The 17,747-nt window shown below is 35.8% G+C and overlaps 2 protein-coding genes across 2 annotated transcripts in view; both read right to left on the reverse strand.

Moving 5' to 3' along the window:
* tm9sf3 (transmembrane 9 superfamily member 3) overlaps window positions 1-7,297 on the reverse strand; it is a 26,230-nt gene extending 18,933 nt beyond the window's left edge. Inside the window, exons 1-3 of the mRNA XM_056470768.1 lie at window positions 7,087-7,297; window positions 2,644-2,839; window positions 2,332-2,454 (exon numbers count right to left, since the gene is read on the reverse strand). Of these exons, the coding sequence (XP_056326743.1) occupies window positions 2,332-2,454; window positions 2,644-2,839; window positions 7,087-7,179 (412 nt within the window). The 5' untranslated portion in view covers window positions 7,180-7,297. The remainder of the gene's footprint in view (window positions 1-2,331; window positions 2,455-2,643; window positions 2,840-7,086) is intronic.
* Window positions 7,298-9,339: 2,042 nt separating this feature from the next.
* On the reverse strand, window positions 9,340-17,663 carry si:ch211-117n7.7 (Monoacylglycerol lipase ABHD12-like). The gene is made up of 13 exons (XM_056470237.1): window positions 17,345-17,663; window positions 16,857-16,942; window positions 16,667-16,760; window positions 16,449-16,568; window positions 13,693-13,723; window positions 13,563-13,608; window positions 13,349-13,478; window positions 13,184-13,221; window positions 12,880-12,968; window positions 10,097-10,179; window positions 9,908-9,986; window positions 9,702-9,826; window positions 9,340-9,506 (listed from the first exon to the last, which is right to left on the reverse strand). Exons 1-13 carry the CDS (start codon window positions 17,437-17,439, stop codon window positions 9,479-9,481), a joined length of 1,044 nt encoding a protein of 347 aa, XP_056326212.1. The 5' UTR covers window positions 17,440-17,663; the 3' UTR covers window positions 9,340-9,478.
* Window positions 17,664-17,747: the final 84 nt, after the last annotated feature.

The raw sequence follows: 17,747 nt of genomic DNA on the forward strand, positions 1-17,747 counted from the left end.
AAAAACCTCCATCAAGAATTTCTTGCTAGAAATGACATCCTAGGTGGAAAAAGTTGGCCAAAAGCATATTTAAACACAAACTGACCAAAACTGCAAGTTTCAGATGCCACCTTTATTTTTTAGCTCAGCTGACACAACAAAGCGAAAGATCGAGGGATATCAGACAGCAGAGGATACAGCTATGCTGCCTTTAAAAATGTATCTGATGAATGCATCTCTGTATAAATGATGACATGATTGCTGGCTTCAGCAGTGTCATGTTGCCTTCCTATATGCCGCCTGAAGCATTTTTCAGCTTTCAAATGCAGACTAGTGATCCTGATGACCTTGATTAGCTGGTTCAGGTTTGTTTAATAATGACTGGAGCTTCAAGAACAGGTTTGGACACCCCTGAACTAAATACATACTGATCAACATGTTACTACTACTATTTATCTACAAATGTAAAGCCCATTAGGACTTTAAAAAGTGTTAACTGCATTTTCAGTAATGGCAAAAGTACAATGGAGAGTCTCTACACAACAGAACAATAGATAGCCGAAGATTATGTTAATCTTTAAACATGATTAAATTTGAAAACTGCAGGATTTCAATCATATATCAGTCAGGGTCACCCACAAACAAAGACCTCATCTAGTCTTTCTTGTTTTGTTACAAGATATTTTGTAATTTTGCCTGACAATTACATCATACCATTCATAACCACTCGTTAAAACAAGTTAAAATAAAGCTAATAAGCAAAAAACCCTGAAAACGTACAAACAAAAAATCTGAAATGTTTATTTGCCAACTATCTGAAATTACCCGAGAAAAACATTAAATGAAAGCTAACAAAAGTACATGAAAATAATTCAGGTAAAATGAAAAGTGACAAGATAATAAAAGTCAATTATCTGATTAATGTTCTGATTGGTAATATTCAAGCTTAGTTTCAAATTTAAACAGGCCTATTGTCAACAGTGTAAACATGCGACCTAAACCAAAACATGAGTAAAATCTGCATACATAGGGAATTTTTTTTTGTCTTAATGTTAAACACTTAAACTTGCAAAGCAACAGTACTGAATGTGACTGAATGTTTAGTTGATAAAACAACACAAAACAAACAAACAAACAAACTTTAAAAGGTATCTGCTGGAATAAACCAGTGCTTTGGTTTTGTACACTAGTGATGCGCGGATGGCGGTTATATCTGCGGGCGCTGCGTATAATTCGCGGTTTGGGCGGGTCGGGTAATAAAAAAGACATTATGATTAATTGCGGGTCAGTTACAGGTGGATGTAGCAGGACATGGCAGTGGACCAGCAAAAAAGCAAAGAGTGGGCTTTGCAGAATGGGAAGATGGTATGGCCAAAATAATGGGCATGATGAAGTGCAAGAGTAGCCCACTGTTCAAAGTTTCAGTTAGAGGAGTCATCAGTGAAAAATCTGCTATCGTTCTGGGAGAAACATGATCGCATATTTCCACAACGCAGCGCCTTTCGAGGAGAATTATTGTTAATTTCTACAACAAGCGGTGCGAGCGAACGCTCAATTCAGTGCAGCTGGCCGCGTTTTGGAGGCGAGGCGGAATCGCCCGAATCCAGGCACAATAGATGCTATTCTGTTTTTGCACAGTGCGAAGAAAAAGGCCAAGTAAACACAACATAGCTGCCGTTTAGGCTGAAGTGGTACCCTTTTTGTTATCTTGTTCCTATATCTGTAAAAGCGAAAATGTCTTATTTTTACTTTCTGTGTCTATTTGAAAATGAAGAAAATGTTGTCTAAAGACAAACTTTTGTTTTTATAAACAAATGTTCATTTAAAAACGTTTATGATTAACGTATTACTTTACTATCAGAGATAAGCAGATTAAAGCTCACTGAATCTGCTGCTAATATCTAAGGTGACCAGAGCCGGTGCGTTCATAGAGGCGACCCGGGCGGCAGAATAAAGAGGGCGGCGTCCACGATAACCCCCCGGTCCTCTCTTTCGTCTGTGACAATCCCCCCCACCGCCCCAGTCCTAGCTGTCGGACGCACAATCACACCTCCGTGTCTCGTTTTTGCTTTCGGTATGAGGGCGGCATGTTCACCTTTTGCCTAGAGCTCCAGTTCAGTTTGCTTCAGCCCTGACGCTGACCATTCATGCCTAAAACAAAGAATTAAATCATTAAAGTGACCATCGGGTGCAGTTCGGGTGCGGATACATATATCAGATAAAAAATATGTGCGGGCGGATGATTAGTATGAAGCCGCGGATTCGGGTGTCATTTCAGCTGATCCGCGCATCTCTATTGTACACATAGAAAAGCACAGACTTGTCAATCACTCCGTGTTCCCAGTTACTCACCCCAGATGGGAAGGTCATCTATGTACATTTGGTACCAGTAGTGGTTCTTGATGGCATAGACAAACGCATCTCTTTTAGGTTTGTCTAGATCAATGTCACAGTACGTCGTCTGCAACACCTCCTCTGTAAGACAAATCCACAATGCATTCACAAGAGCAATACTACTCTATTGTTAAGATAATATTTTACTAACCAAACTCAAATGAACTAGAAAACGTAATTTACATACTCGCACTATTCAATGCTTATGGATGTTGATAAGCTTCACTTGAACTGGTTAGCATGTTAGCGACATTAATTGTGTGACCATACCTTTGAACTTGATGTCCAGACCGCTGAACTCCAATTCAACCCCCTGCAGCGCCTCTCCTAATGTCTCATGATAATGACTAATAGTTTTCTTCGTTCCCACACAGAACGGTAGGGAGAAGTACTTATAGGTCTCCTGTCGGTTGTGATAAGGGCCCACTGTATTCATCCATAAAACCACCTCCTCTTTATCTGTGTACTGTAGGAGAAAGAAAACTGTTTTAGCTACCCGTTTCTAATATCAGCATCTACTTCTTTGTGATTACTATTCAACATCAGAAGTCACCATTTATAAGAAGCTAAATTTCCCTCCATTTTCCTTCTGAACAATTCCCTGAAAAGAGCAAAATGTAATAATATCTGAACAAATCACACACACACAGCGATCCAGACTCAAACCTATCCTTGATTCTTGATGATAACATTTAGCTGGCAGGAAAGACATTTTATAATTGGGACTGGTACATTGATGTAATGCAACAATACCCAACAAAATAACTACGAGTAAACTAATATGGCTTCTAGGAAAAAAAAAAGCATCAATTAATTTGTCCAATATTACACTTCATTTAAGATTTAATGGCTATTCACACTTTAAAAGTTATGTCATAGTTATGTCTGCTAAATGATTAAATGTAAATGTAAAAGTTAACCCACAGTCATTCTAAACCCCTTGGTACACAAAATATTGTGCAATCATCCTCGAATTTTAAACTGCTTATAATAAACCATGGGTTAACAATTAATCCTGGGTATTATTTAAACACCATCATTACACACTCTAACTCCTAAACTTTGAGTTTAATGTCCTTTTTCTTGGTATCAGTGTCATTTACTGGAGGAATGCAGCACTTCTGCTCTTCCTCATTGTATATTTTGGACTTTTCAGAATATAAGTAAAAATAAAATTATTTTCTTTCTAAATGACACATTGACTATGACATCACTATTTGACATTTTTCCTTTAAAAGCTGAAATATGCAGTTTTTGTTACTGTCCAAAAGCACGTAAATATGAGAGATGTAATTGGATACTAGCCATAACGTTCCAAACCAACATCATTTCGCACTCCAAATATTTGGCACTGAATTGTGGGGTTAACTGTATGAAAGCGGAGGTAAATCTGCTCTGATTTTATATATTAGGAGAATAATGAATGACATCCTTATGAAAAAGACCTCTAAAGAAAGGCTTTGTCAATGGTTATAATTAGTATTCTGCTGTAAGTTTGAGAAATGTTCTAATTCATAATGAATTAAACAGAAGCCACTACCAAATCAGGCAATACATCACAATAGTTAACACCATTAACTGTTTTAAATTTATTCTGGAGTGGAAATATCTTGATGTAAAATGGAGAGTTGAATGCTGAATATGATAATAAATAAAATAAAAATCTGCCATCAATTATACACTAATATAATTCATAATCATGCTCTTTCAACTTGTAAAACTGTGTCTTCTGAGAAATACAAGAATGAATTTTAAAGAATACCGACTGAATGACTGATTTCCATTGTATGGGGGCAAATAAAAGCCACTGAGAAATTACACAAAATATCTTATTACAGTGCCATTACATCTTATTACAGTGTGATTTAGAGTGCCAGTAAGGATGAATAATGTATCACAGTTTTTAGTGAATTGTTTCTTAAATCCTTTGAATAAAAAAATGGCAAAAAAATGCAGCAAGTCAGGCAGGGCTTGAACCTGTAATTCAGGTAGTTTTACATAACCCTACGTAAAATGTAGAGAACAATTATAAAGAGCAACGCAACATTCATGACACTGGATGCAATGGTCTAAATAAAATTAACATGAAAATAAGTGGAAGAGATCACAACTGCACGTCTGTATAAATGAAACCCTAAACACTGTCTCCCACACTCCCACAGTTCATTTCACATTGACACTGGTTTGAACACAATGGGGCACATTTACCAATAGAAATCCCTACACCTTTAGCGATGCGGGATGGCATATATATGGGAACATTTACGATTGTATGAACTATAATTCATCATTACAGATTAACCACACAGATTACATTCCAGTAATATTATAAATACTGTCATGGGGGAAAGATTGCAATCTCTAAATATCCTACACCTAGAATTAAACGATCATGCGCTGTACGACTAATGTTTTTCATATTTCATCCGATATTGGAAAAAAACTGTAAATGTCTGAACTGATGATTCATTTGGTAAGAATCTTCAGGACAGAACAGCAACAAGACATTAGCTCTGTTTCCATTGAAAAATCCGAATTCAATTTATGCGCGAAACTGAAATATTGCATAAAAGATAAGTGCATAATGCAGCGCTTCCATCCAATGAGTCAACGAGAACAAAACTGTCACCTAACTGGCGCCAAAAATCAACAGTAAAAATGCTATTTGATGGGGTAGGAGAAGCTGCGTGAATCTTTTCTTCATTTAATAAATGACTTGCACATCAGAAGACAGTATGCCGACACAATGAACGCGTGGTGACGTCTGAAGTCGTGAGACTCAGAGCACAGACGTTCTTAACAGTGCTGGAGGTAATTAACAATACAATAACACTAACAGTGAAATGGTTAAAGTGTTTAAAAGTGACCAAAAAAAAACATTTCAAATGTTTTACAATGTGCTCAGCCTGCTGGTTCGTCCATTTACATATTTTAATCATCATTTGATCTTTTATAACCAAAGCACATGACCATTTTTAATGTGCATAGTGGAATTTGTTCCGTAAAAGTGTTTCCATCGTAGTTTATGCACATCTTTTCTCATCGAATAAAAAAAGTTTATCCTACTCAGTTATGCGCATTTTAAAATTTAGGTGCATCTTGCAGTTTCCATTTTTTTATGCGCATGTCTAAAATGCACATAAAATAGGTGGATGGAAAAGTAGCAACAGACTGACTATTGAAAATATAGTCCAACAACAAGGCTTACTGTGTTCTGAAACAGACCTAGAGAACTCAAAGTCACGATGAAGCATTATTTGTGTTTTCTTTGTTATTGTGATGTACATCCAAGTTTACCAGATTACTGAAAAAGTAAAAAAAAATAAACAAATAAAAAAGTAGGCGTTAGTTGAGAGCAGAAGTAGGTCCTTGTGTAAACTACAAAATTGTGATTTTGTGAAAACGGTGAAGTCACGCACATAAGTAATACACGTTTCATCTACAGGCATGTCAAAAATGTTAAAAACAGAGAAACAATGCTACTTTTGGGATTTTAAGCAAGCGAGTGCATTTATTTATTTTTACAAAAGTAAAATCAACTACTGGCATGGCAGGCATAATGTTTTTAGTCATTTTTGCACATCCATGTGAACAGGGATAATTTTGACAATCTTGTCATTGAAACACCAAAAGACAAAGAAATAACTTTTTGTTGTGATTTGGTTACACTCTAAAGTTGAATGCAAGCTTGCAGGGGCAGAATATTGAAAAATCTTTATACGCTACAAATAAAGTTCTTGTTGCTGTTTTCACCAGAAAATCATGGTGAATTGTTATGACATTATTGTAATTATAATATGACATTTTGATTAAAAAAAAACCCCAACCATTATGTTGTCTTTTTAATTTAAGAATTAAATGCAGAAACTGTTTACATTATCATCTAAAGCGATTGTATTTAGAAGAAAATATTAATTTTCATTTCACGACTTCTATATAGATACAATTCCCAAAGCAAACACTGTTATCATTGTGACTATAAGACTGCACACTACAAATAAGATATACATGTATTGAGGACCAAATTGATAAATCAAGGTCTCTTTGACTACACCTACCATTTTACAATAACAAACAATTTTTGTTAGCTCAAATAAGTTGCCATGATTACATATTATGATTTGCATACACACAATTAAGTAATTTACTGTAAAATGCACAATAAACAATTTGTCAGCAAGAAAGGACTGACAACCCGCCCATCCAGCATTGCTGCAACCAAAGCTGCTTTTAATGTACGTGTAATATTGTTTCACATTGAATAATTTTAATAAAAGTGTGGACGAACCGGATGTGTGTGTATGTACAGACGGACATATTTTAGCTAACGACGGTTAGCCGACATAAGAGTAACCCCTTTCACACATACACAACTAAAACAAACAGTAACTTACACCAACACATCGAGAGGTTAATTTATGCTTAAAATACTATTACAGTTGATATGCCTCATACAAAAATTACTGCGAACAGAGCCTCTGCTGTTTGCCAACATAATGTAATGAGATAGCTGATGCTAGGCTAGGCGCGTAGCTTCTGATGTGTTTAGCATTTCTAACCTAGACACAGAGCAGTTAAATCAGTTAGTATGTCAGTTGATTTTAATTTATTTCCGTTCTTTACTCTTGACACTGCAACCCGAACAATATCCAGCGTCTCTCGAGAATACACATACCGAAAACAGAGGGCTTCTCGGCCCGCAGTTTATCTTACCTTGTGCTCGTGTTCATCTGCTCGAACTGGCAGAAACGAACTAAAAACAGCCGTGAAGACAACCACTTCAAACGTCCACCTGCAGAGCCCCATGGTTTTCTAGGGAAAAATCTGCGACTGATTTGAAATGGTATCTTTTTGGGGGCTATCCCACCTTCCTTCTTCCTGGTTCTATGACAGTGGTTGTCTTAGGATGCTCACATACGAGTTTGTCGTAAAACTGTTCAGCGAGTGATCAGCGCGTACACCGCTGATTGGTGGAAAGAGGTCACATGAGTTTACTAGACCTATCGTTGGAGAGTGCGATGAGTCAGCGATGAGGAAGGAAACCCTCCGCTTCGCCACCCATGGCCACGTCATCTGAGCGCAAACAGAATCGGTGGTGGGAAAGGCAGGCTGCTTAGCAGGATGTAAAAGCAGGACTACTGGAGTGTTCATTGATAGGAACTTCAAACAATGAGTGAAAGGTAACGCCTAATCTACTAACTTATCGAAAGTTTTAAACTGTAAATAAAAGTTGAATTTGTCTAATAAAATTATAACTAAACATTATTCAGAAATCATAATTATGCCTCCAAGAATCATCAGAATTGTCAGGTGTTTAATAGGTTGCCAATTAACTAATTAATTATTATTGTTATAGTTTTTTTTAATTATGGTTTTTTGGTTGTGATTTGAAACTTGCAAACCAAACTCGTCCTAAAATCTTTTATTTAAAGTACCGCCAAGAGCTTGAATGAAAGCAAAAACAATTGCATGTTTATGGTCTGCTAATGGTTACAGTTTGTTTAATTATTTTAAAAATACCCATCACAATCCTAAATATAAGGTGCATTAGATCAAATTTTAAAACAATACACATACTAGTACTGGGTTGGACACACTTTTGCTTTCAGAACTGCCTTTATCTTTTGTGGCATAGATTCAACAAGGATCTGGAAATATTCCTCTGAGATTTTGGTCCATATTCACATGATAGCATCACGTAGTTGCTGCGGATTTGTTGGATACACATCCATGATGCAAATCTTCCGTTCCACCACATCCCAAAGGTGCTCTATTGGATTGAGATCTGATGACTGTGGAGGCCATTTGAGTACAGTGAACTCATTGTCATGTTCAAGAAACCAGTCTGAGATGATTTGCACTTTATGAAATGGCATGTTATCCAGCTGGATGTGGCTATCAGAAGATGGGTACACTGTGGTCATAAAGGGATGGACATGGTCAGCAACAATACTCAGGTAGGCTGTGGCGTTGACATAATGCTCAATTGGTACTAATGGCCCCAAATTGTGCCAAGAAAATTTCCCCCACACCATTACACCACCCCCAGCAGCCTGAACCATTGATACAAGGCAGGATGGATCTATGCTTTCATGTTGTTGATGCCAAACTCTGACCCTACTATCTGAAAGTTGCAGCAGAAATCGAGACTCATCAGACCAGGCAACGTTTTTCAATCTTCTATTGTCCAATTTTGGTGAGCCTGTGCTAATTTTAGCCTCAGTTTCATGTTCTTAGCTGACAAGAGTAGCACCCGGTGTGGTCTTCTGCTGCTGTAGCCCATCCGTCTCAAGGTTGTGCGTGTTGTGCATTCAGAAATGCTGTTCTGCATACCTCAGCTGTAACGAGTGTTTATTTGAGTTACTGTTGCCTTTCCGTCAGCTGGAACCAGTCTGGCCATACTCTTCTGACATCAACAAGGCATTTGTGTTCACAGAACTGCCGCTCACTGAATATTTTCTCTTTTTCATATCATTCTCTGTAAACCCTAGAGATGGTTGTGCGTGAAAATCCCAGTAGATCAGCAGTTTCTGAAATACTCAGACAAGCCCATCTGGCACCAACAACAATGCCACATTCAAAGTCATTTAAATTACCTTTCTTCTCAATTCTGATGCTTGGTTTGAACTGCAGAAGATCGTCTTGACCATGTCTACATGCCTAAATGCATTGAGTTACTGCCATGTGATTGGCTGATTAGAAATTTGCGTTAACGAGCAGTTGGACAGGTGTTCCTAATAAAGTGGCCGGTGAGTGTTTTTTTGCAGTTCAAATGTGCTGATAATGCAGACTTGTATAAAGCCAGATTTTATTTGATTTTATTTTCATTAATTGACCATACAGTGAAAAACCTCGTTCAAGAAACATTACAGCTTATTTGATGGTTTATGAAAAATGTTTTGTTCAATCCGAAAGAAAATTAATCTTACAAATTGTCACAAAACAATAAATCCACGGTAATGGAAGTAGTTTCAAAAGGTTTGAATGTTTATTAATGTAGTTTAAAACAACAGTAAATTTAAAGTTACAACACCAGCGGTAACAAAACTCTGTTTGCAGTAGCTGAATATTACTTGTAAATCATCCTCTTCTTACATTGTGTGTCTCATGCTGTCAGTGACTGCACAAACTCCCTGTAAAATAAAAACAGACGTTGATTTTGCAGCCGTTATCTAATATTTTACTGTCATTTAGGGATGTTGAACATTAGAAATAGGTAACCATTCAAAAGTAACTAATTTCACTGGTTATGGATTTACCACCAAATAACACTGTAATTCCCATGAGAATTTATTTGAAATCTTATAATTAGTATAGAGTATCTTCACCTTACGATATTTGGCAAAGCAGGGTCTCTATAAAGCCCATTATGAAGATATCCATGCTTTCCATCAAATGGCACCAGCTTGACTCGTTCATCTGAGTTCTGAGCCTTTTTTGCAATTCTGTAAATCTGAGCCAGAAAATAAATGCATCGTTTAAAGATGAAACAAATAATTGTAAAAATAAACTGTAAATTAATCTTCTTCCAAACCTCCTGAGCCACACTCATGGGCACTAAATGGTCATCTTCGGAGTGGAGAATCATAATCGGAGTTCTGATTTTTTCCAAACTATCAACAATAAAAACAGAGGAAAGTGAGATGAGAGGTTTGTTTTATAATATGATTTTAGAATGTTAAATATTTATTAGTACAATTTACAGGTAAACAATGTCACATACTTTTTATCAGTTGGAAAGTCTAGATTGTTGTTTTTCATTGGATTGAAGAGGTAGAACTGAATATATGGGAACTTCCAATAATACTGGAGGAAAGAAAAAAGGTACAAATAAAATATGCCTGTACCAGAATATAATTCCTGATTAAATGAGCACATCTTCCTCTGCTTGTGACAGTGAGGGCATATCCAGAATACATTTGCAGCATGACAATTTTACCTTAACTATTGGTTTTACTTTGGTTCTTACTTTTTAGTTTGAAGTAAAAAACAAGCCAAACAAACTAACAAACAAAAAAAAAAACCTAGAACCTCTATATATTATAGTCAAAATTATAGCCCTACTGTGAAATTTCTAATTATTTTACAAATTTTCCATGGTGACAGTAATAATATAATATTATTTCGCTTATTATTATAGCCTACTTTTATTTAGTATTCGGCCTAAAGTCCCCAAGAAATCAAAACTAACCATTTGATTTTTAGCTCACATTGCTAGTTTTTTTCCAAGTAATCTGTGAATATCATAAAAAAAAAAGAAGTTTGCCCTTGTAATGTTTAATGTTTAAATCTGAAAATGCACTTTCTGTTTGTTTTCAATTAACTTATCAGATCATGTCATTTTGAGGTAATGGGCGTGGCTAACATGCTTAACCACGTCAACTGTCAGTTTTGACAACAAACAGAAACGGTGAGCAGGAGTCTGTTAGTTTGTAATAACTCTTCTAAAACCCCTTTCCCGATCTTTCTGAATGAAATGCGTACTTTACTACATCCATTCTGCCCAAAACAAGCAACACTCACTGTTTGCTCATTTAAAATTTCACTTCTCTAGTAACTTCATCACAATCTAGAAAAAAAATTACGATTGCAGCTTTCAGTTCAGTTAAGCCTGATTTAAACTTCTGCATCGAGTTCACGTGGACAGTCTGGGGTAGCCTTCACCCAGTCACATACCCTATGTTGTGGCTGACGCCGACCCTGATGCGCAATTTACAGACTTAAGTTGATCATGGTAATTAGGCAAGTTACGATAATTAGGCAAGTTATGCTCTGTAGACGATCAGAAAAAAAAATTATGGTACTAATAATATTTTGTTATTGCTGTGTTATAATAATATATTATAATTATAACTTTTAAAATGTTTAAAAATTTTAACTGCTATTATTCCAGCCAAAATAAAAGAAATAAGACTTTCTTCAAACGAAAAAATATTTCATGATATACTCTGAAAATTTTCTTCAAACATCAGTGGAACGCTAAAAATTTGACTTCGATGTACACTTAAAAAATGACATTCGCTCTTTGTTCAAACTACTTATTTAAAATGATCTAAAACAACACATTTTTTTTTAGATTTTTGGGGACAACTTAATTGTTTTATGTTCAATCAACTTAAATTAGTAAAAACTATTAAGTTAAATTCCGTCCTTCATGTTGTTCCAACAAAAATTGACTGTGCAACCCAGCCTTTTTTTTACACGTTTTTTTTTTTTTTTTTACTAATATTGAACCAACAATCAAACCATGGATTTATTTAAACTTAATATTAACACCATAGAGGGCTGCATGGTCGCTCAGTGGTTAGAACTGTCGCCTCACAACAAGAAGGTCAGTGGTTCGAGTTACTTAATATTAACACCATAGAGGGCTGCATGGTCGCTCAGTGGTTAGAACTGTCGCCTCACAACAAGAAGGTCAGTGGTTCGAATTACTTAGCATTAACACCATAGAGGGCTGCATGGTGGCTCAGTGGTTAGCACTGTCGCCTCACAGCAAGAAGGTCACTGGTTCAAGTGTTTTTGTGTGGAGTTTGCATGTTCTCCCTGTGTTTCCTCTGGGTGCTCCGGTTTCCCCCATAGTCCAAAGACATGCGCTATAGGTGAAATGGGTAAGCTAAGCTAAATTGGCTGTAGTGTATGAGTGTGTATTGACGTTTCCCAGAACTGATAGGAACATGGCAGCTAGAAGGGCATCCGCTGTGTAAAACATATGCTGGATAAGTTGGCGGTTCATTCCACTGTGGTGACCCTGATAAATAAAGGGACTAAGCCGAAGGAAAATGAATGAATTAACACCATACAAACATATTCTGCATCTCAGATAGAGAATGTATCTCATTCTGTTTAACAATTACAAAGGTATAAATAAAAGTATCCATGTCCACTTGGAAAGTTTTGGTCTGTTGTCTTGAACATGAAATGAAATTTCAACATAAAAAAAAAATCTGTGAACTGATTAGCTCTGACTGGGTGCCTAGTTAGCAAAAACAGCTTCTTCAAGAATATCCAAAAATCGAGTCAGGGTGGAAACTGAATCTTACAAATCGCCACCTTAGAATTATAAGGTTCTTTTTGACATTTTTGTCAAAATTGAGTTACTGTCATATTAAATGACAACTTATTTACATTATTGGATGTGTTTTTTTTAAAGTTGTTTACATTTTAAGACTTTTTATTTAAAAACAAATGTTACACACATACTGTTTGCTATATGGAATGCAAAAACTCAATATCTCAAAATCATTCAGAACACAGATAGAACCTTACAATTCCAAGATTACGAAATGTATTTTGCTCATCTCAAATGTAGCACCACTATCAGTCTGACACTGTGACATTGTTGATGTGGTGGGTTCTACCATCAGCCAGATTTAAGCGCTACATACTAAAACTCATCAGGAAGTCTATCATAACGAAATCAAAGATGTCTAAAACACATTTTTCCAGACCAGTTGCTTTGCTATGCTACAGATTACAGCTGTTTTGATCCTGAAAGCTACTTACCCAGGTAAAAGGGTGTTCAAAGACTTGATTAGCTGCCACTCGCCCGCTTAGGAATGCGCCCTCCAGTATTATTCCATCAAACTTTTCTCCTGTCAAGAAATGTGCAGTTTGTCTTTACAGTCAAGAAGTGCATTTAAAGAAATAAAAAACATGCAATATGAAGAAATGGTCCATGATCACACCATGCAATATGCAGAAAATACATTACAATTACAATTGCCATACATTGACAATTAAAAAGCAAAACAACTTTAAAGAGCCGCAGATAAACAAGATTACAAATTGAAGTGTGTTAAATTCTGACCTTGCTCCAGTAATTTAACTGCAGTGTTAGTTGTTACGCTATTGAGAAAGAAAAATACAGCAGTTAAATTAAATAATGAAGAAATAATATGTTTAGTTTGCAATCATATTACATGTTCTCAATTGTTTCTAATAAATTTGAAGTCAATAGAAGAGCAATTCCTACCCACTACCAAGCGAGTGACCCCAAACACACACCAGGCTGTTTCCACTGCGCTTCTTAACCCAGTTATACAGGTATATGGCATCAGTAGTCAGTCCAGGCTCTGTAGGTTCACCAGTTGAGTCCCCAAAACCTGACAGAGTTTAATATACTTGAGTAAGAAATGGATAAATATGGACTCTGAAATGAGTTTCCAGTGACTGTGGGCTACAATCACCTCTGTAGTCCATCACCAAGGCATGATATCCAAGAGCACTTAGGATCTGTATGGCCAAATCATCTCAGTTATTGCCATTGTTCATGTTCTTAGTCCTTTTTCATTATGAAATAAATCTGAGTTTACTCACATTTGCAACTCCGATACGATGAGGTGCAGATCTGAAGGGACAAAAAAGAAGTCATGCCATTTAAGCATATTGCAAAAGGCACCGATTACTGTAGTTTGTAAGTCATTTAGTTAAAGATTGGTTCTCAAAGTGAGGTCTGTGATCCATAAACAGGAGGACCACAAAACGAGGCCCCTAGGATTTCCATAGACAGAATAGCAGAATCCAGTAATACAATTGCATTTACTATATAAATGCAGAATGTCACAGAATTTGACAAACGAGGGCTATTGATTTAATCAAATCTCAAAAATACGGACTGTAAATAATAAAACACAATATGAATTCTGCTCTTTCTGCTTATTCTAATTGTTTTTATTGTAAAGTAAGATGTATTTCACTAAATAATATATAAAAATAATACAATTATGTTTAAAAAGAATAAATCACAAATAATCTTCCATGTTTTATTTCAACTTATTTCAACTATCATATTTCAAAATAATTAATCTAATTATAATGTTTTTTTTCTTTAAAAACATGTTTTATGCATTAATATTTAATGCTTTTATTTGATTAACACTTGTTTAGGGTCTTGCATTTCTATTAAGTTTCAAATCCAGAAAAAAATAACATATTTAAAGGTGCCAAAGACTTCATTGATTCAATATGTTAAAATTGTTCTCTGATATCTACATAGTAGGTGTCTGGCATTAAGTGCAAAAATAATCCAGAAAGTTTCATATGCACATTTATAACCACAGGAATTACGCCTAGAATGAAAAGCTCTGTTTTAAGATGGTAATAAATATTAATGACACTCTGTAGCTTGCAATAGTGTGCAATAGCAGCCTTTATGATGCAAGCTGAGATTGCATCGCTCAGAGATGCAATGTCAGACACAATGCACTCAATGGAGATAGTGACGTCACTGTGAGGGGTGGGGTAAGGTGAGCGCATTAAAAAGCATTGGATGCAGCTCAGATTGCATCTGCACCGAGCCTGCAGCCAGACCCCTCTTGCAGCTTGTCAGTGCCTGCTCTCTCTCTCTGCTATCTCTCTCTCTCTCTCTCTCTCTCTCTCTCTCTCATACACGGCATGACGTATACATCTCTGAAACACATGCAAAATAACCATACTTCAGTTGTTAAAAAATATTGAACAAACTAAATAGATACATTTTAAATGACAGTATATTTAGCTGAAGTGCAAAAGAACTTTATTTTAGCTCAAAGGAGTCAGTTGTGTTGTCGATGAAATATAGGCTAAATTACAAATATAAATAAAAGACACTGGTAGAGATGTTTTAGAGTTTAATTTTGTGGTTTTAACATATCTAAAACACAGGAAGGACTTAATATCTACCTCTATAATAATAAATTAGAAGTTTAATAACGTGCAGTAAACACTTGTACTTAGCCGTCTCCATGTGTTTGTTGTCTCATTAAAAGCATACACTTATTAAATTTAACAATATACACATTAAATTATCAAAAGATAGATTTAAACAGACTTTATGCCTCTTCATGTGCACTGAATACATTTATAATCCTACTTTCACGAATTTTGTGTTCTGACAGCAAGCTGTGTTGCATTACCTGAGAGGTCTATATTGCAGCTCTTGTTTTTAAAATAATAGTCCCACACACATAGTTAGGATAAGACAAGTTTAGATAAACTTAACCTATAGGAACATGTATAATTATTGTACTCTTATTAGCAAATGTTTTGACCAGATAAATATTAATGATGCTGTGTGAATCATCAGTCTGTTTTTTGTTCTGATTGACCTGTTTTTTCACCTGGAGTTTTCATGATAACGAGGAAATATTGGTGTTTGAGCCTCTGAACTCTTATTATTCAGTTAATATTTTTGAATTTAGCATGATTTTAGATGATTAAAATATAATAAAACAATTAAATTGTTCATTCGTTCATTTTCTTTTTGGCTTAGTCTCTTTATTAATCAAGGGTTGCCACCATGGAATGAACCGCCAACTTGTCCAGCATATGTTTTATGCAGCGGATGCGCATACCCATACACTCTCATTCACACTCATACGCAACAGACAATTTAGCTTACCCAATCCACCTATAGCGCATGTCTTTGAACTTGTGGGGGAAACCGAAGCACCCGGAGGAAACCCACGTGAACACGGAGAGAACATGCAAACTCCACTCAGAAATGCCAACTGGCCCAGCTGAGGCTCGATCCAGCGACCTTCTTGCTGTGAGGCAACAGCATTACCCACTGTGCCACCGTGCCACCCCACAATTAAATTGTAATTTTAAAAGTAAAATAGTAAATAAAAAATAATGACATTGATAACAAAAATAGAAATATTTAAAAATAGATTTAATGGGGCCTTAAAATATATCATTTAAACTGTCAATCAATTGTAAAGGGTTTAATTTCAATTATTTCTAAGTGCCGTTTGATCACTACAAGCGTATTATCAAATTACTATTAAAACAATACTACAACATACTGAGAAAAAACTTGCAGTTTTTATGTTTGGCTTCACTTGAGTGATATTTTATTCAATAGTGAGGTTGTAAAAAGATTGACATTTAGAGATTAACTGCAGTTGCCCATCCCAGTTTTTGTAATAAAGGTAAAGACAAAGCAGCACAAAGTTCAGTGCACAAGATCAATGATCAATGCAAAAAAGAAAATATAAATAAATACAAAATACAGTACACCAAATTGTTTAGTGAAGTCTTAGAATGAAAAGTGATCCCAAATGTTGTTAATTAGGGTGAATTAGGTTACTTGCCTGTTGCCTGTATTGCCATGAAGGTAGATGAAAATGGGCGATCCGTCCCCTAGAGCCTTCTCATACCATTCTACGTTCTTGCCCTGCGCCTCCTTCCACCTATGTTCAGGTACAGTATGCCTACAAAACATTCATAAGAAAGAAAGAAAGAAAACTCATTATTTGTCATTGATTTGTGTTAATTTATTATTTTTAGCATATAAATGACATAAACTAACCACACGCCCACTCTCACACCCTCCTCAGTTTTCAGATAGAAATTAATAGTGTGATTGAGACCCAAATCTGAAGGTCGGCTGAGGTCATCGATGTCTGGAAAAACACACAAAACAAACGAGCTTAGGAAAAATCCATAAACCGTAGAGGAGTCAACACCACATCAATATTTGACAAATAAAAGTTGCATACCAGAGAAGACATGCAGAAGAAATGGGATTGTTGCACCGAGGATGAGGAGAGAAATAAGTCCTATTTTAGCCCATGACCACTGAGGGCTACAGATAGGAATGCGTACACAAACATGTCAATAGTGTTGATTTTTGACACATGGTTTAGTATCCAAGATGCAGGGCATTTAGGACAATGCAAAATATGTGATTTCGTCTTTAAAGATTTTTCCTGTGCTGTATTGAATTTCATAAAATGAACCTAGGATTGTCTTAGCTATGGCTTTCATTGAAGATTTAACATACAAACAGCAAATTTCAAGCAATATTTATAGAGCATGTATGTTTTTCTCTTTTTACCACATTGTTATCTCACTTTTTGGTGCATTACACTCAGAGACATTTGCTAATTTAGTTTCTGTTTACTTTATGCAGAAATCTAGTCAAACAAAATGATTATTTACACTGATTTACCTTTTAAAAGTTAAGAAATAGTTTTAGGTGGCTTACCTTGCACGCACATGTTTAGGCCTAGGTGTCGGACTTGACTGTTGATGTCTTGCAGCTTGAAATTTTCTTTCAGATTTATCAACTCTTCGCTTCATTTTGAAGAGTGAACAAAACTGAGCCTATTTACTTTACAAAACTTCTGCAATAATTGACAACCCAGGCTATCACGGAAGCGGATTGGTGTAAAGATCAAAGTGCATGGACTTAACCTTTGTGCACCAGTGCAGGCTTTTTGCAGTTTTATTTCCACATCAGATTTTGCTTTGCTTCCTTAGCGTGAGATTTGCCCCAAGCATACACTGGTTTTGTATGTCTCATTTATGACCAATTATGAAAATGAATAGTACAGTAAATCACAAATAAAGTGATGGAAATAATGGAATTTTTAATTAAATCATTCATT

Source organism: Danio aesculapii, chromosome 13 (genome assembly GCF_903798145.1).
Source record: "Danio aesculapii chromosome 13, fDanAes4.1, whole genome shotgun sequence".
Lineage (NCBI taxonomy): Eukaryota > Metazoa > Chordata > Actinopteri > Cypriniformes > Danionidae > Danio > Danio aesculapii.

Bases quoted from the DNA above. Each gene is read 5' to 3' on its own strand.
- si:ch211-117n7.7 (XM_056470237.1), bottom strand. From the start codon at position 17,439: ATGAAGCGAAGAGTTGATAAATCTGAAAGAAAATTTCAAGCTGCAAGA. The intron at 13,724-16,448 runs GCAAGTAACCTA...TTGTCCCTTCAG, and splicing joins CATGGCAATACAGGCAACAG to ATCTGCACCTCATCGTATCG. The intron at 13,609-13,692 runs GTGAGTAAACTC...TTGGCCATACAG, and splicing joins ATCGTATCGGAGTTGCAAAT to ATCCTAAGTGCTCTTGGATA.